At 40.1% G+C, this 20,027-nt stretch overlaps 2 protein-coding genes across 4 annotated transcripts; one reads left to right on the top strand and one right to left on the bottom strand.

The window, feature by feature from the left end:
* Positions 1–672: 672 nt before the first annotated feature.
* On the top strand, positions 673–3,859 carry SARC_07850 (the record flags this gene model as incomplete). 2 transcript variants are annotated; one of them, XM_014298193.1, is made up of 4 exons in its annotated part: positions 673–718; positions 903–992; positions 1,244–1,412; positions 2,913–3,859. In XM_014298193.1, coding segments are annotated over 4 exons (349 nt in total), but the record flags the coding sequence as incomplete, so codon positions are not given. The 2 variants fall into 2 exon arrangements, with proteins under 2 accessions (XP_014153668.1, XP_014153669.1); XM_014298194.1 differs by lacking the exon at positions 2,913–3,859 and adding an exon at positions 1,538–2,075.
* A 5,715-nt stretch (positions 3,860–9,574) lies between these two features.
* Positions 9,575–16,536, bottom strand: SARC_07849. Of its 2 annotated transcripts, XM_014298192.1 has the most exons (18): positions 16,404–16,536; positions 15,825–15,920; positions 14,144–14,346; positions 13,859–14,030; positions 13,540–13,614; positions 13,246–13,352; positions 12,939–13,071; positions 12,580–12,727; positions 12,403–12,485; positions 12,053–12,246; positions 11,715–11,855; positions 11,512–11,606; positions 11,151–11,283; positions 10,843–11,024; positions 10,590–10,722; positions 10,393–10,481; positions 10,161–10,264; positions 9,575–10,008 (listed from the first exon to the last, which is right to left on the bottom strand). In XM_014298192.1, the coding sequence occupies exons 1-18, from the start codon at positions 16,444–16,446 to the stop codon at positions 9,731–9,733; spliced, it is 2,409 nt and encodes an 802-aa protein (XP_014153667.1). In that variant the 5' UTR covers positions 16,447–16,536; the 3' UTR covers positions 9,575–9,730. The 2 variants fall into 2 exon arrangements, with proteins under 2 accessions (XP_014153667.1, XP_014153666.1); XM_014298191.1 differs by lacking the exons at positions 15,825–15,920; positions 16,404–16,536 and adding an exon at positions 14,846–14,932.
* Between the last annotated feature and the right edge of the window lie 3,491 nt (positions 16,537–20,027).

Genomic DNA, 20,027 nt, shown 5'->3' with positions numbered 1-20,027 from the left:
GCATGAAGCATGCACACACACATATATATATATATATATATATGTATACATGTATATAATCATATATATATGTATGTATATATATCTATATCTTTATCTATATCTCTTTATATTTATTTTTATTTTTATATATATAAATCTGTAAATCTCTTTATATTGTATGTATATGTGTATGTATATCATATATATATATATATATATATATATATATATATATTATGTCTCGTATCTATATATATATATATATGTGTGTGTGGGTGGATGTATTGTATTTATCCATATACATGGGTATATATTTATATATTTTTAACTATATGTTTCGGAATGTATTTCATGTGGCAAATTTCATAGTATTTTCATTTTCATGCATTATTAAGTATATAGTGTATAAATTTGTGCGTTTTATTTTGAAATATATACTATTCTACCTATTCATAGCTAAATGAGGTAAATTGACCAGCCCTTCTTAACTGTACACTTTTACAGCGGATGTCAGACAAACTAAATAGATACGATGATATATTTTTAAGGATGAAATTAACAATCTTTGCTGATTGTTATAATTGAGTTTTCTACATTCTCCGTTTTGCTTGAAGTTCGACACAATATTAGCGATGGAACTTACAATTCTGTTTTTGTCGAATGCTGAAAGATTTCCAGAATGACTTTATTATTGCAGGTTTGGAACAAGATGGCGGACCCAGTGCTGCACATCGAAGTAAGTCCTTTTTGACGCAGCAGTATGCATCATCTTACATTTTTGACAGTTAGTACGAATGAATGAATGCTTTAAATAGCCTTGAAGATTGTCGACAGACTTCTAGTTTCTATCCTGCATTGCTGTCCAATATCTTCTTGTAGATCACTAAATTCACTCCGTGTTGTTTCAAATCTCATAATAGCTTCGTCGATGGGCTGATATTGCGATCATTGCTCCACTGGATGCGAACACCATGGCTAAGCTTGCAAATGGCATCTGTGATAATCTTGTTGTAAGCATAGTGTAGTTCTTACCGTACCAGATTGATGATTAGAATATTTTACTGTTGTCGCATGCATTTCTCCGTTAATCATCGAATTGCTAACCGCAGAGCAATATGCCAATTTTAAATTCTCATACTGTTTCTTGACTAGTGTAGTCTATATTCTATTCTTCTTTTGGTGGCAATGTGATCGTATCTCTGACGCGTGTATCACCTCTGGAGGGGTGTTCGGCTTACATTTTCCATGATACCATTTGCAGACTTGTACTTTGCGAGCTTGGGATGTCCATAAACCTGTGCTTGTGGCCCCTGCAATGAATACGCATATGTGGACGCATCCAATAACAAGCGTTCATCTCGATGTCCTGAGGTCTCTTCATTATCACATCATACCGCCTGTTGCGAAGAAATTGGCGTGCGACGATGTGGGTATGTGGGTATATATGTCATCATCTTAATTGGTCGCGTAACTCATTGAGATCTCATACGCTTTCTGCTTTCGGCTCATTCATTAGTTTCTTGTTCTTCTATCCATTACTGTTACACTGTTTAAGGTGTGGGAGCAATGGCATCTGTGGAGACCATCGTATCAGAAATATTTGATCGACTACCTGCGAAGAAACCATAAGTTTTGTGACAAATAATTGTCCTGTTTAGTGTTGCGAATGCATCAAATACTGCACTATGGAGATTGTTTTGGGTCGTTTTCGACAGGCAGCCACTGCCAAATATGCTGAACTTAAGCACACGCCCAGTTCATGACGACCCGTAAGCAACGTAACTTCTCAATGGTGATCGTATCTGATCATAATGCAGTATTTCATGCTTGCTATATGTAGGAGTTATAAGTTTGATATTATTGTTTTCGGCTCTCACGATATTCGAGTTTAGTAAACATTGCTACTAAAGGCTATTCTTGCCTACTCGATTGGTTCACTTCGCGCCACACCAGATATGTCTCGTCCAGCGGGAATGTTAGAATTTCGTCTATTAGTTTGGAATCATGTGTCATTTTGATTAAATACATGTTTCTCATGTGCACACATATGAAGCTATATATAATTAGGGAGGGGGGCAGTTCGCCTGCAAACCGAATTAATCGTTGTGTGTAGCCTAATGGTAGGGTACAGTCTGTGTCGCAGATCGAGAAACAGAGAGACTGCGCACATATTTGAAACCAGTGGTGTCAGTTTTTAGAGATTTATCTTGGATGTATGTGTGAAAGATCAGATCTGATACATATATATTTAACATTTTAACTACGGTGTTGGATTGAATTGGGTAGTGGGGCAGTATATGAGTGACAATTTTTGCAAATTGTAACTACGTTCGTGATGGGCAGTGATGCCTTTGCGCCTCATTGTGACACTTAACAGAATAAAATATATATTGCTTTTAGCAGGGCAACTAAAAATATTTGGTCAAATCGATTATAGTTTTTCAGAATAGTATGTTGCAGTAACTGATTTATGCCATCTGAGGACCAATCACATATGGTCAGAACCCACGTAGCATGCATATTGACGCAAAGCGCAGCAGTAGATTTCATATATGTTCGTATATATTAGTGATTTCTACATCGGTACATCGCACTTGCCAACCAATTTATCCCCGAACTTTTGCACCAAGCATAATTGTTGCAGTGAACAAATAACTTGCACGGGAAGCGCGATCACAAGAAACTCCCCACCAGGCATCACAGCGAGCACGACTGATCGATAATGTCGAGTATCTCGCTGCCATGTTCTAGATCTGAATTTAGTCGATCATGCTGCTGCATATGCGGATACTAAGCTTATGGGTCTGTGATTTCCTACTGTTACATCAATGACTGCTGACCTAGCTCAATTCTGTTTCGAAATCTGTAGTTTAATCGGCTTCACTCGCAATCCAGCCTGATTCATATGCCTGTATCGATCTCATACACAGAGACGGTTGCTGAGGTGGCATGCGAGCAACAGAAGAAATACTGATCTTGCCGAAAAAGAGAATGATGTATGTTCGTGCCTTTCTTGGTTAATATTACATATTATACCAAACAGGTATCCATATTTCATTGGCCGTAGTCTTATACGAGAATGTATCGCTGTGAATACATTTACCAATGGCGGTCATGTATAGCTTCTCCACTTTCATATACACGGATCGTGTGGGAAGGGGAATCAATCAGAAGGAAAATGCCAAGGGGGGTGGGGAGAGTGGTGAGAGGGGGAAAGATCTGTCACGGAGGAAGATGTACGGCAATATGTCTTGGAATTGATTTGTAGGAGAAGCGCTCGGCATATCGCACTGTTCAGCCGCGCCTTCCTGCTATTGAATCCAAAGGGCACCTTTTCATCTGGCATCGTCATACTCAACTTGAAAAAGTTAGGGCTCTATGCCGAAACTTGTTCTCAAACATATTCTGCCAATTTTTTATGTGGTTCACTTTGTCAAAATCATTTGGTAGTACTTCAAACTACGAATTGTAAGACTACTATTGTAGAAGCAATGAATTATCTGCTATGGGTGCGCTCGTTAATTGACCCCGATCGATTCGAGTAGTGACAATGATCATTTTTGTAGTAGCGTACTTTAACTTGGCTCATACATATTTTATCTTCGTTTACATTTTATATTGAAAATTAGCTACTGTATGTGAACACCCGCCAAGAATATGTACAGTATTAAATGTGGGCGATGGTGTGACTTTCTGACCTGTGAATGTACTGAGTGAATTCCTCCGAAGCATTTGCCTTCTTGGCTAGTTCAATAAATTTATTACTGTCTGATTTAGGATATTCTGGGGCTTTTGTCCCATCAAGGTTGCGGACAAAAAGCTTGTTGCCCTCTTTGCCTACTATTTTGTATGGTCCGTCATATGGTGCTGTCCTTTCATTCGTTTCACAGCGATAACAGCCAATACAATGTCCCCTTCCGGGGAGTGTACGTACTTCTTTTGTATTTTCTCTTGATATTGCGCAACATTGGTGTCTAGTTGTGGTCTGATTGGTTAATCCATATCTATCAGTCGCGTTCCCCAAGATACTGTTGTGCCAGATGCGTTTACTGATGTATTGTAGTCGGTTAGTTAGGTTTGTCTTCGTCCAAAGTACTTGTTCCATGATTCGGCGTGACTTATGTCTCTGTGATGGACGTAGACTGTGGCCCATTTGGACAAACGGAATTTGTGAATATCAATTACAGTTTGATGCAAAATTTTTTTTTTTGACAAACCAGCAATATGACAAGATTAAATTCTGAGTTATGAGTGGTCGTTTTGAGAGTCCCTACCCCTCACGGGAGGAATTTGCAAAACAATCCCCTAGAACCGGAGAAAAGGGTATCTCTGTCAAAGTTCATGCAGCATCAACATTGTACAGCTACGACGTATAATTCGAGAGGTAGAACCGATGGGCTATGCACTTTCCTCTCTTACACTTTCCACCCACCCACCCTAGCAACTAGGCAACTTCGTTCATCGCCAAGTGTTTATTCATAGTAACTCTTGACGGGTCCTTGTACGCGTTTGCAGAGACCTTCAATATCGGACCGGTTTCTTGAACTAGGTTTATTTAGCTTTGAAGAAAACTCTGCTCGTCTTCTTCAGTTATTTACCTTTCAGAAACAGAAATCTTGTCATAAATTGCTGAGTTAGAACACCCATTTCTTGGGCTTCGTTCAACGAAATGTTCATAATAAGGGTATGAGGTCTCTGTGTTTTGGTTGGTATGGTCTGCACGAGAGGATGCCATTCACATATTCTGTACCTTGATTCGTTTATATAACTTGTGGGGAAGCTATGTTCACACATTATTAGTGTCAGCGTCTTCGCTATATTAGCTGCCGATATGTCCATCATTTGTCTGAGTATGATGTATGATGAATGTATATCTAGCTAAACTGTGCGTGCTACCTTTATTCGAGCTTATTAGGTGACTTATGGTATCGTCTTCAGTTTTATCAATGGGAAATACGGCAGTTATCAATTAGAATGGGTGATAGCACTTCTTGTGAATTTTGTTCTTGAGAAACGGTACACACCCCTCTATGTATTGCGTCACATGTTTTTTCTGGCGTGACCATTTGTGACCATCTAGTTGGAGTTTGTGTATGGTATATTCAATTGTGTAGTGCCTCACTGATTGGTACTGCGCTATGAGATTTGCTATGATCTTGTATGTGACTGTGACTTGGTCTGCTGATTATTCCGTGGTTTATACCGCCGAAATACTTATTACGGGGGGTGCTATGTTTTGAACCCATTTTCAGTCTATGGCAGATATTAGTATGGACATGTTTATTTCAAGGTATATGTATAATTTTACCATTGTGTGTGATCTTATTAGCTTCCTTCAACACATTTCATGTTTTGATGTCGAAGATCTCTTCAAGTAATCGTGATAACAGGTCGACAACTTGGTTGTCTTGGCCAGGCACATGATTTGTGGAGAGGCGGTAGAATGTTTTTGCTATACACTTTGCTAGTATGGGATATAGCGATTGCTGTTGGTTCATCTGGCATAATACTTTGTGTGGCCTGTTCATAGTGGTTTATCGCCTCCTTTGATATACTCTGAAAAGTGTTCTAGGCTGTATATCAGTACAAGGGATAATAGTAATTTCTTTGTATTTGTCCCATATATTTGTTGTGCGAAGTTTAAGCCTTTTGAGAAATAGAGTATATCTGACTGACCCCGTCTATGATTTGAAATAGGCAGCCTCTTATCCTATAATTACTTGCGTCATTCGCGATTTGAAATGGTACGCCGTCCATCGGGTATGGATTATTGATGAACACTCGATTTCTTTGGGTTCTTCCATTGATGAGTGCTATGTTCTGATTCAGTCTCCCATTCACAATATTGCGAAAGTGTTTCGTGATATATGTGACCTGCGGTAGGTGGTCTTCGTGTAGTTTGCTAGTAGGCCGACCGCAGGATAAAAATTCCTTGTGGTTCTTGGCAGTGGCCAGTCAATCATGTTTTTTTTGTTGCTTTTCTGGGTCTGTTTTTAGCCCTTGTGGTGTGACTTTGACGCCTAGTATGTTGGTTGTCTTGACTGCAAATGCACATTAGTCGTGGTTCAGTCTGAAGTCATCTCAATCGACGCTGGTACTATGTTTAGGGCTGTCCTCTTTTAAATAAATAGACACAAATATTAAGATATATATACATATAGAGGTGATTCACTAAACACTGCCCCGTGGGTATACAGATTCCACTAATCACTACCCCTACCTTTACGGCAGTTCGCTTTCATGACGCTCACAGGGTGATTTTAGTAGATATATCTTCAAACCCTACCATATTTTTCAGGGCTAGTGACTAGTGAAAATACATCATTTTGGGGTAGTAAATAGTGGATTATGAGGGGTGGGTTGAATAAGCTTGTGACAGAGTTCATATACAAGTTATTCACATGCGAATTAATCTTCTTCTTTATTCTGTAGCGCTAATGTACATTGTAATTACTTCCGGTAACGGGTATTCACTGATGAGAGCGGTCACTCTGTGATTTGCAAAGTATTTTCGGAATGCTGAAATGTACAAGTCTTGGCAGTGTGATACTTCGCAGAACAGATTTTGTATTTTAGTGGTTTTCCTTTGCGCATGTCTTCACGTCGATTCCTGGTGTCGACCTTTTTTACGTCCTCGATGTTTAGGATTGTTTGGAGCATATACCTGACATAATTTGCTCTCGACATCGAGTTCATTTGGAATTTGCAGAGGGAATACAGGGCTGTGCCTGGAATATATATAAAAACATGGTGGAAATATGGTGGAATTTGTTTAGTAATGAGCTAGTATCGAGCTAATGAGTATCGGCGTTTAAATTTACACACATTGTATCGGGTCTTATATATACATATAGGTAAAACCAGTAAAAGCTAGTGCTTACCATTTCTCATCTTGCAGGTTGTACTTTTCTTTAAATTTATCATACCCCCGGGAGTTGTCCAATGCTAATTTCATCCGATCTCTGCCTCCGACGTAAGCATACGCAAACCGATACACCTAGAGTGTGTGAAATAAACCGTCCATTAATGTCAATTATGCCTACAGTAGTGTAAAATCTGGCTGGTTATTAACATGCTTGACAACGCAAAAAAAAATCTCCAAAAAATCTCTAGACGTGCCATTAGACTTTAAACGTCACCGAATACCGATCACTTACGGGTTCGTCTTTCAAGTCTTGAACAGTTGCCATGACACGGTCCTTTGAAACTGCGGTAATTACATGTAAAACAGAGTTTGTTAATGGAATAACTATCTCATTAAGACATATAAATAAATATATGAGGTACTCCACTATCCACTGCCCTAGCGGGGTAATGAATAGCAACGTACGTTTACTGTGGTCCGACGCTACGTTTTCTAATTACCCTAATTTGGGGGGGTCCCCCTCCCCCCCTCCCCTCATGTAATTCGCTGAAAGTGAAGAAACACAGACACATCCAATCTGATAATCGCTATTTTTTTTTTGCCAGTATTACTTTTATATAAACGGTGTTGCCGTGCGCTTACATACCGATTCAGTCTAAGCCAGATATCCCTAGAACTTTGCACACACACTGTCTACTGCTAACGGAATCAAACTCGTCCGTGAACTATTTTCTAACTACATCCCAAAAATTCGTGGCTTATTGTCGTCGATAAGAACATAGCCGGATTAAGAGTTATACTGCAACCATCAGACAAGATCCCCATCTTCTTACAGGACGCACACGCGAAGTGAGTATTTAACACATTCGGCCTCCAAGACGTCCCATCTAAACCCACTGCCTGGCTCACACGTTCACCCGGATTCTTTGGCAGGCCTGAGTTCAAAGTATAGTAGCGCATTATTCTAAGGGCCCTTGGTTTCGCCGCCAACATGACTCATGTCGATATCGCCTGTAGGCTTAACCACTATGTCCTTTCTCACATCGACTAATAAAGTGTAATCAAATCGTACTGTGCACCGGTACATATAAAAGCCTTCAAGAACCAAGAACCATAGCTGGAAGCACCTGGCCGTCCTAAACATATTCAGTTCCATTTAATGACCGACCAAACTTAGACAACTCAGATTTTAAGCTCGGCGGGACCCTCTAGCTTTCCGTTCAATTTTGAACCCTCAATCCAAGTCTCACTTGTCTCTAGATCCATATATTGGATCAAACTTGGTATACTATGAACATCCTGTTCACCCAGCTTATATCTAGAAAAATAAATCTAATACTGTCTTTAAAAAGTTTTTTACAGGTATCTCTATTCGCGACGCAAATTAAAAGATAGATAGCAGATGATTAATACTTTGCAGACCATGGAAAATTTAGCCAACGAGCCTGTAATACATACCCTAGTATTCAGTGTCTTCCCGCAGCGTTCTCTTTGGTAAAATTCTAGCAAACTAATAAACAACAAATTATGTGTCATGTGTTGCTAAAGTGATGTGAAGTGATAATACCTTGTGTGTCTGTGGCGCGTAAAATTAGACGATGGAGGCTTCAAGAGTACTTCGCGTGTTTCATTCCGTAAGAAATAAGGGAGGTCCAGTGAAGCTACGCTCGATAGAAATTACGTGTCAGCATCTCGCAGCGATAACACCTGGTCAAATTATTCAGATGTACCCTGTTCTTTATTTTCACATTGGCGTTGATATGTATTGCTAAAGAGTGCATCTACCCACAGCAGTTGATCGAACTAGATAACCTACCCTACTCGAGATGACTAACAGATCATGACAACATCTGAATAGTATAGGATGAACTTTTAAATACAATCGAACTAGATTACGACAATGGCAAGCAATAGCGACCATATGTGATTGTCTTTTATTCTCGCGCTACACATTCAGCCTCAAGGTCGACTACAATTATAGATAAGATAGCTCTTACTACCTGGAAAATGTCTTATGACCAACGATCATTTCAGGTCAAATCAAATAATCATCACGGGTAAAGAAGCACAGTAGAAACTTCCCATACACAGGACAAATATCACGCACCATAGCAACTATCGTCTGTTGTGATCTTTGCTATTTTATATTTGGATCCGTTTTTATTTGCTCAAGACTAGTTAAAGCCTGACTGTTGTCACCGCAAGAATCTCTAGTTTTTTTGTATATCATCATTGTCAATAGCAGTGTATATTGTTATATGTAAAATTTAGTGCAAAGCTTCTTCGCGCTACTATAATAATTTGGTGAGCAGAGATCGAGGTCGATACGGAGAATGCAATCATGAATTTGCTATTGGGTAGAACGAGTATAAATCCATTACCGTATCACAAGTGCATACACTATGCGACGCAGATTGACATCTCAGCAAATCTTTAAAAATATCAAACAGAATACTATCGTGTACGCACTCGTCCATTAGTATACGACCTGTTGACTTATATTTCTATGTATTGGTTCGAGGGGCGCATTATGCGATGATTCAAATCGAGAATGTTTAAAATACACAGTCACAGCCATCCCACGACTGAGTTGAACCTACAAGCATGCACCCAGGTGAAGATACAAGCATGTCCTGCCAGATACGGCATGCCAACCATATCATCTAAGACGCTACAGGGCAAGCTCCTGATAACTAGCTTGGGGATAGCAATGAACCCAGCTCTAACCTTGAGACCAGCCATGGCGCAAGATATCTAGGCTATGATTCCTAGTCTAGTTTATTACGATATGCATGAATAGTATCTGCCACGCAACCGTGAAGGATCTCACAAGATCGACCCAGCTTCGAAATTTACAGCGAGATCAGCCAATCGTCACCGGGTCTAGCCCTCACCTTCATCTGTGCCTTTGCAATCGTCGAAAACCATGTTCAATAACATCTGTATCACGACGTTCGCTTCTATACCATGCCACTGAGAAGTACCCGTCCTCAGTGCATGTAGACCGTCCCAGGTATATTTCCATTCACCTTCCAGAACGTGGAAGCCATTGAAAAATTCAATTCGCTCTCCAAGCACTTCCTTCAGTATATGAACGGCAACCTCATTCTGCCATCGAATACGTTGAGAATTAACGTTTATCGTACCAGGATGAGCACGATCTGGAGGAAACAATGCAAGCGAAACGATCGTGTAAGTATGCGGTATTCATCAAGAGCAGCTAGGCAAAAACACTACCGTTTATACGCGACGAATTTATCAACGAGAGCAAACAACTTCAAAATACGGATCGACAAGCACTTGGGAAATCTACCTGGATGTTCGACAGCAATAAACCAAATTATCCTGAGCGGGGGTAGTCCTTCGCGTTCCGCCTGAAATGCTTCCTTGAAGTAGTTCGCAATGTTATACATAAATCTGGAAAGAAAATAGTATTTTAATTTTAACTTGAACATCTTAGACTTCTGTATGGCTTTGAAACAACATAGTTGTTGAAAGTACATTCCTAATTCGGGAGGTTGTTCAAAATGAGCATGGAAACTTACTTGATATATTCGGGAAACCGAAGTTTCCAGGCAGAGTAAGCGACTGCGCTGTTCGTGATAAAAATTTCGGGCCTGGCTTCACTCTCGTTCTGAAAAAATGGATAGCAAACATGAGCTTTTGCAAGGTGTTGTTAATCATTGAATTTTGTATCTAGGCAAAGCGACAATTCAGTGACAATATATTTTGATCAACCTACCGTTAATCTGAGATTGAATCGATCATCCATCAGCTTTGCTTCTTTCGGAAAATTTCGAATAAATTCCTTTTCGATATTATCCATTCCATCGTTGCACATATCGATGAAAGAACTCGGCGCTTCAAACGCAATCCTGGAAATTATACCATCGACGATTTAGGACATAGTTCGGAGGGTCCTTCTGATAAAACGACAACTCGAGTAGCTACGAAATAGTCAAAATAACAAAAGACCCAACAAATAAGTAACTCACGTGAAGGATCCGAGGTTTTTATTGGTCTCGTCGTAGAATACAGGCATTTTCACAGTGCTGAATTTTCCCGCACTATCATGGGGGGGGAACTTGGTTAGAAGCATGGACGCTACCTCGCGTATGGTACTGTCTCCCATCACTGCCAACCATGATATTTTCTTCTCTCTTGCGCATTGTAGGATCTGCATAAGATATTTTACTCGATTAGTAGGCAGAATTATAACATCAGTAAAATTATATCTGAATTACCCCTGCGAATGCTCAGAAGTGCAACTCCATTTGATAAAATCTCACGATACTCGGCTTACATTTTTGTCTGTGTAGATGTGCGGTCGACAGTTATCTGGGACAAACATCACACTTCGTCCGCTACCATCATTATGAAGTGAGAGGTAGTCATCTGTAAGAGCACCTATACCCGTACACTCCTCATCACAGCCTCTGAACGAAGAAATATTTGTAAGTGAGCACAACTATAGAAGACGCATCGATACCAATTTGCCAAGCGAAAATTCGGCATGTCAGTATCACCAGTAAAGTGAACCATTACTGGGAGCGAAGACGTAAACTAAACCAGAAGATATCACAAGCCAAATCCATTCAAAGCCAACACGATGTGAATGAAAATGCTTTTAATAGAGTAATCTTGTTCAAAATCATAATACATACTTTTCTTTCTTAGTTAGCCAGTGCCCTATAAAGTCAGGGCCATCTTCTCGTCCACATTTTCTAGTCGCATACTTCTTGTCACCTTTGATTACAATCTGCCGAATTGAAGACAGTGAATAAGATTCACAGACTACACATTCATTTACCCAGATAGGCAGTTAATTTTCAACAAGATAGTTGAATCAAGCCGACAGATAGCGTACCTCAGCTGTGGGCTCGAGGAGTCCGACGCGAGCCCTAGATCGTTGGCAGACTGAGTATCCAAAACCATCGTAGCGACCCATATTCCAAGGCACTTGGCTGTTGCCGATCTCATTCAGACCATAGTACCATTCGAGCTCGACCTGTTATCCCATCGGCAGAAAAAGGGAAATGAACTAGATCTGATGAATTTAAAGATACGTTAAAATTGACATCCCTATAGGAGAACATCTCGCTCTCAAACATTCTGCCCTGATGATTCTGCCTTGCAGAATCAATTATATTCCGGAAAAACGAAATAAATTTTATCCGAATCAAGAAATAACAATATTCACCATACCTCTAACTTGAAATTTCCCGGAACAGTGTGCTCAACAGATATAACAAATCCATCCAAATCGCTGTCCCACTTGTAACCCATAGATGGAGCACCCTTTCTGGTTGACTTTACTGTCCCGCTTGTCGTCAAGTCATTCAGCCGGGCTTTGAAATAGCTTGAGTGTATGGCCTTCGTGCCGAAATGCATGATTGCCTCTACAGTGTGTGGTATAGCAGAAAATCGTTCCGTACATAGTAAGTGTTTTGCACAATAACCAGTTGTGATAACTTGGACCTCAGAAAATAGACTGACTTTTGATTGCTATGGTGTTGATCGGGATACACTATTACCCTCGAGATGGAAATACACACCTGGATGAGCTTTCACTATGAAGAGATCCCTGCTCCCATCGTAAGCTGTATACTCGAATTCATCGCCTTGTAACGGATCATTACTGCGAAGTTGTTCAGTAAATTTAATAAACTGTAGTAAGTTTTGGGACGGAGAAGGCTTTCGCTCAAAAGTGGATGCCCTTTTTTCTGACATACCAATTCCCCAGAGGATACACAGCATAATCCCATGCCATAGGTACATTGCGAATTAAGTGTCGACGGCAGCCATCATATTTGTCTCCCTTGCAAACTGGTCGTTTCGGTATTTCTGATCGATCTTGTTCCGAGACGTCGAGATGTGCGTCTGTTCATGAGGTTCAAAACACTCCATACGATTATAGTCACAACTGAACAGTCTCGAAAAATTTCATCGAGCAATGAGAATATTGTTGCACATGGCAAGAATCATAACTGCAAGCACTTTCTATGGACGTTTTGCAGTAGTTATCGTGAAGTTTTAAACTCGTTGTCAATACGACTATCACGATAGGCGGATAAGGTTTTACTAAACATACTTTCATACACAATTTTTGCATCCTCTGGATTGGCCAAGCGTATTGACGAGCCCGGGAAAGTGACCTCATAGAAATTGCTACTATCGTCAAGTACAACGTAGGCCTCGTAGGCAGAAAGATTTTTGTTCGACCTCTGCCAGAATCAAGGATGATGAGTTCGACTATCAGGCTTCTGATTTTGAACTTAAGTTGAGCCACGCAAAGTGTTCACAGCCAGATCACTGAACGAAAATATCCGGCGAAGGCCTATTCAATATGATAGCAATGAAAGATAAATAAAAATTGAACCCCAAAAATTACAACTTACAAAGTGGAGCGGTCTCTTTTTGACATCACCACTGACACTATCAGTCTTCTCGTATTTTCCTGGATTTGTTGTACCGGGTACAAGCATCGCATCGGCCTTCAATGTGCCTAAGAAAAGACAATAAACTTTCATTCGTGAACAACTGTCGCGATGTCACAAGTGACAGCGCAAAGCAAGTGCGGGGCCGATAAAAGACAAAAAATCAAAGACTACAGGAAGTCATACGACCAGCGAGCTCCGTATCTATAACAGCAGGAATTGCAATGTGCTGTAAAAACACACAGAAATAAATACCGATGGTTGCAGCTTTAATCGCCTGTCCATCCACGCGCCTAAGTAGTACTTCGGTCACTTCGCATGGTTGGCCAACTTCAATAGGAAAGCAGCATAGAGTTAGCACATGCCAAAGAGCATTGCGACTCGGATATCGATCCGAGCTTCAGTCTGATAAATAAATTCACAGGCCTAGCTCATATGTGCAAGGCACTGAAAGAGTTACGATACAATGGGCTGAGGGAAAAGTATGAATAGCGTAGTCTATGACTCAATTGTAATTACAGGGAAACTCATTTACCATCGCTTCAATACTCATCGCGATTCGTTCGGTACATACCTTTGATTTCAATGTTGTAGTCCGTTTTGTCGGGGTCCACTCTCAGCTGCACGTCACACTTTGCAGAATTTGCTGGTTTGACTAATCCGAAGTTATTGTCTCCTTCGAATACTCCATCAAAGAGATCAAGCAACTTTTGAGCATCATAATCAAGCTCTGGCATCACATAGTCCTAGTACACAAATAATAACAACGAACAGTATGACTACCTCACGGTGGACAGATGTTCATCTCAAAAATACCACACCCTCAACAACAATAAGGATATCAGATGTCTGTTCGAACCTTGCTGGTGATGCTAGCCGTGCTCTCTGTCTTGGATTTATCAATCTCCAAGCTCTCCAACTTTGCTGGCTTCTGCTCAGTGATTTTTGCGGGTTGTGAGGAACGGTTGTCGCTTTTCGGCGCCTCAATTTCCGCTTGTATTCGCGATAATTCAGCGACCCCGTGTTCGTTGGGATCATCTACTAATGTACCGAGTAGTGGCCCTAAAAAGTCAACATGTAATCGATGTCAAATCAGATCTTAGAAAGTAGGAGTATCCCATGCCTTTGGGGCCAGGCGGTGGTAGTTCTTATATATACTTCAAGTGTACAGTCATGTGACTGCTGACGTAAACGCACACAAATAATATATCGCCGCAAAAAAAAATTATTACACATGCAACGATCAAAAGTGGTATTCGCTTGTCCAAGGGCTGCTGTTACTGAAAAAAAAACATGGATCGTGGATAGATGCTACATTAGTTATGAATCACAGTCATCAACGCCTTCTAGTATACGATGGACAATACAAAAACACTGCATATATATATATATATATATATGTAATTTAAAAGCTGTATTGCGACCATCCTAGAACAGTAGTACAGTATAGGCTTATGGTACGGTTAATATATTGGTAGGATTACCAATTTCATATTTATACACATTGAAGAGAGCATTCAAGTAGTATTTGAGTCGTAGGATCTTACTTCTATCGGCGTACCTTCAGAAATATGTCATAGCGATACGCTGTGCACAAAGCTAAAAGTCATACAGAAATCAGGCACTTTGTTGCTGTTCTCAAATAAGTACATATTCCTGTTGCGGGTGTTCAATAAATTATGAAAAGAAGTTTATGATATACAAACTGGAAGATATAATTATATTCTTATTCAAAGTAGTAGTAAATACACGCTCACATCTCTCTACTCACCCTCGTGATCCCACAACCACTTTGCCTGGGGCTAATAACATGTAGCGTGATCCTGTGACAAAAATCGTAATATTATCCGATCGTACAAGGTCGAAGTCTTAGTTTGTCACATAGTAGCGAATTGCTAGCAGATATGTCCTACTTCGTATATTGTTGCAGAGCATATTCATAATCGAGGGTCTCTCTCATTCGATTGGTTTGTTTTCTCTCACAAATAGATATAGTGTACCAGTAGCTATCATTTGCGTTCACTTGACAAGAATTGTTACAAACTCAAGAATATAAGCATTTGTGCAGCATCGAGTTGTACATACATACTCTCGCCAATACATCATATCTCACTATACATATCCGTCTTGTCCATAGTACACAAATGTCGTCATTGGCTATGCACACGTTCAGATTTGCAACAACATTTAAGTGGTTCTCAAAAAAAAAATACGCTATCGAAAAACGAAAAACGGTTAACGGCGTGAGACTCTTTATCGTTGTTGATCGCTCTTATCAATGGTATGCAGAAACCGACATTTATTTACACTGTCAACATTGTAAGACCCTGCTACTTGATATACTGTACTGCCCAAATTATTTATTCCTACGCACGCGTATCAAATGCACCAACGGCACTGAACTCGTTCGCTTTCACTGAAAGTATCTCAATCTCAACACCCGCCTTCTTACAAAATACTGAAAACAGTCAGTAGTAATATATGACACTAAAGCCCGAGGGAATGACTGGCACAAAAATTACGTCTATGCTGAACTGTACCTTTCATCCCTGATGCCTGACCGATGACGTCTTGAAAGCCATAATTGCTACTGGAGGTATCAAACTGGATAACTATGACTACGGCGCACACCAGACCTATGAAAGAGAAAAAGATGAAGCCAAGCCTAAGAGAGAACGGCGTGAATGCTCGAAGGTCTACACGCTCAGAGGCCACGCGGTGGATTGTGGAGTAACCAATAAGATGTTTATTTATCATATAACCAACCAACCCAGATACCTGTGTTTCTTTACCTTGAAACGATCACTTGCAGCTATTCGGACTCCACGAGGAATATTGTTTTCTTGCAACTCAAACAAAGCATCCTTTTTACAGTTGAAGACAAGATGCATTGCAGCATACAGAAACAATAGCGGCACTCATGCAAAAGCCACGACCATACACTTGACCAAAGGATATGTATGCCCAGCGTATAGCCGTCTTTTTCTGGCGCAGTGTTCTTTGAGCGTTTCCACAGTTTGAGCAATTACTTCCAGACGCACAAAATCCCAACAATATCAAAGGAGCTCATACAAGGAGGTGTGTCAAACCCAACACATAGAAGTTAAATATCACTCTACCTGCTGAAAGCAGCCTTCTTCTAGAGCATAGAGCGGCAACCATCGTCAGATTTAATGGTATGAGGTGCGATCCAAAACTATCTTTATGACCTGAATCTTTTGCTGTACCCTATTCACATTTAAATATTTACCAATTACTGCTTTGAGATGTCTTGAGATCTGCATGTAAATAAATATATACAATACACAGAGACTTTTCTTTTTTTGAAGAATACACACGAATTACCACAAGAAGAAGAATCTGCCGGTAACTATGTTTCGTTTCCCGCCAAAACCCATAACTTCCTAAATTGCTATGCGTTCCCAGGGGTTGGGGATGGCAGACAGTCAGTGAGGCAGAGTGCAGACTTGGCAAGTTGGCACTTGGCAGCTAACCTCAAACCGTATTCCGTTAAAACTTTTATAAATTGAATAAATATACGTTTATGCTCAACTTTTATTCAATATACGGTCCTTTGTATGCTCACAGGTGCATCTTGCGCGTCTAAACATTTAAGTGTGGACAGATTTCACCATACGAACCAGTCCTATATAAAGTACTTAGGTAGGCTCTACTGATCACCTTATAACAGTTATAACGTTTAAAAAAATAGATAAATATGCGTTTACGTTCAACTACTATTCCGTACCCCCAAAACGTATTGAGCTTAGCTTGGCAGTCATGCGTTTACAGAGTCTCAACTGACAAGTGTCATGGCACCGCGCTATTTAAAATAAAATAAAAATTTCCCTGCAGGACATAAGAGCTGTGATTGAGGGTGGGTGGATGGCTGTATGCGTTGGATTTTTGGTTGGAAATCTCTCTGTACTACTAGGGCCCGTCAAAGATCGAAAACAAATGGACCAATAAAAATTAGCATTAAGAGAAACCCGATTCCATTGGTTTACTGAAAGAGACCAGACACTATTGGTTAACAGATATAGATAATGACCCACGTTGACACAAATTTTGTGAACTGACACAAAATTTGTGACTGACCCAAAGTCCCATAGTGAACACGAATTTTGTGAACTGAATTTTTTTTTGTGGTAGGAACCCTAAACCCAGCAAGTTTTGACATCCAGCAAATTTTGACTAATATTGTGCGGCATCTTATAGTTCGGTACTTTAATATACAACAAATAATTTTAAACACAGACCGGATTCTAAAAATATTCTTATTTCAAAACGCGAAATTATGAATCTACCGAGCTCGGCTCACTCCGCCCTGCGGGGAGTTATGTTCACAGTTATTATTCTCAATTACTTGTGAAACATGACTCCCCGACGAAGTGAGCTGAGCTCGGTATTTTTTTGTCTGTACATTTATCTATTTATCGTAAATATGCCAATACATAAAAAAACCCTCTGGCCTCTGGATTTGGGGCTCGAGCAGAAATCAGGTTTCCTCATTTAGCGCAGACTCATATCCAGAGGACCACGAAAAAAGGCCATTATTGTACGTATTTATTTAATTTTTTAATGATGACGTTAGCAATATAATGACCATGACCAAGAGACACGACTTCATGACACTATGTAAAATAATTAAATATATACATATTATATTTATTTTGCAGCAGAAACTATGATGAGCTTAGAGAGAGGCTAACGACTGGAGGTGAGTGTACGAGTGTATTAGTGTTTAAGTGTTTGCGTGTGTATTCGTTTGAGTGTGTAAGTGTGTGTTACCGTGCGTATATGTATGTGTATGTGTGTATACAATAGAGTTATATTTAATCTAGTTGTGTATGTGAGTCTACTGTCATGCGTGCGTGTTTACTGGTATGCATTTGTCTTATTATATATGCATCTAAATATATATTTATCTATTGTATACATTTATGTGTATTTTTATTTACATATGTATCTATTCATTCACATAAGAGTGTGTATTCAAATGTATAAATGGATTTTTACCGTTGTTTCATCAATACATGCATTTCTTGATAATGTATGTTTCATGCATTTTATTTGTATCTATAGTATATATTTATCTATCTTTGTGTAAACATGTGTGTATGTGCGTGTGTGTGTAAAGTTATATGTGTATGTGTATATAGTTATGTGTGTGTATTCTGTGTGCGTTTCGTGTGTGTGTGTGTGTATTTGCGCGTGTGTGTGTGTATTTGCGCGTGTGTGCTTGTGGAGTATATTTATGTATTTCTGAAAGGCACAATTGATGTTTCGGTAGGCAGTGGGTATATATTTGTGTGTATGGTGGGGGTATTTTGAGTGAAACCCGATATTTTTTGGTACGTGTGTGTTGTGTGCTTGTTCTGTGTGTCTGTACATATGTACACGTAAGTAGGGCATGGGCTGTGTGTGCGTATGTCTCTCATTCTCTGTGTCTGTGCGTATTTTTGTGTAGGTGGGGCATGGTGTCTCTGTTTGTGTGTCTGTATGTTTTATGTGTAAGTGTGGCATGGAGTCTCTCTCTGCCTGTCTGTGTGTGTACTTTTGTTAACTTTAAAATGTGTAAGATTCGGTCTATCAAGGCGATATTAACGCCTTAGAGTATTTAAACACGTAGGTAAATTCCAAGTATCGTGCAAATTTCAAAGGAAATAAATGAAATGAGGCTTTTAGTAAAGTTAGGTATGCCTCGTGAAAACAGCAATACTCTGAGGGATTGTGAGGCTGAGACATTGCCTATATATAAATCCTCTCAGTACTGTTTCCGCCGAAGGGATTTTATTTAGTGTTTCGATGTCGCTCTATTAGAAACTATGGTATGTTTCATTGGGGCGAATCTGAGACTCGTAAAATCCTATCTTTAGAAGAATATTTTTTTTTACTCTTGATGTCCATAGTTATTGTCTTATCCAATAACTTGCCACTTATCAAGAATTACCGGCTTCGCCTTCATCAAACTGGCACATCTGGTTGGCTGATCGGAGGTTCAACTAGGTAACGTTAATAGGGATAATATTATTTATTTCTAAAATGGCAAGTATGTATGATACAATGTATGAAAATATGGTATGGCTCTCATAGTCGCTGTAGTGGTTCAGGAAAGATTGATGGGAAGAAGTGGTCAGTAAATTCCCGTTTGAAGCTTGGGCCAAGTGAGTCGACAATGGAAGATATGTGCTGAGTCAATTCGGGCCGGTGTTGACAAAACACTGTTAATATCGAATGTTCCATATATTCGCTTGCTGACCTACTAAGTAGAGTACCCACCTCTGTGGTACGGATCGGGTCTGCGCCGTGTAGTGCCGCGGAATGGGTTAGTGTAGAGTACGAAATACCGAGAAGGACCAGGTTATCCGTCATAATCCGGTCGTGAAGCGAGGATGGGGGTAAGCCAATGCCGCACCAGACCACGGACGAATTCGGTATCTGTTGGCTGGCCTGGATCGGAAGTATCATAGTCGGAACCAACAAGCGCGATGATTTGGTTTGAACCGATATTTGGAAGTAATACTTCAACAGCGTGATTAGCCGGGGTATGGGGAGCATCTGTTGATGCGTCAGGGACGGGTGAGGGTACGGTGGTTCTTCAACATGCTGGAGAAAAGATCCAAGGTGTTCATGGAGGGTCCAGATACCGTGGAAGTCGTGGCACTCCTGTAATTGCTGAAGGAGGTCAGGGCCAATGGGCGGCAGTTTCGGGCCTACCAGGATGCGTCGAATCAGTTGTT

The sequence above is a fragment of the Sphaeroforma arctica genome (assembly GCF_001186125.1).
Source record: "Sphaeroforma arctica JP610 unplaced genomic scaffold supercont1.652, whole genome shotgun sequence".
In the NCBI taxonomy this organism is placed as follows: Eukaryota; class Ichthyosporea; order Ichthyophonida; genus Sphaeroforma; species Sphaeroforma arctica.
The sequence above is the reverse complement of the archived record's forward strand: the minus strand, read 5'-3'. Positions and strand labels throughout refer to the sequence as shown.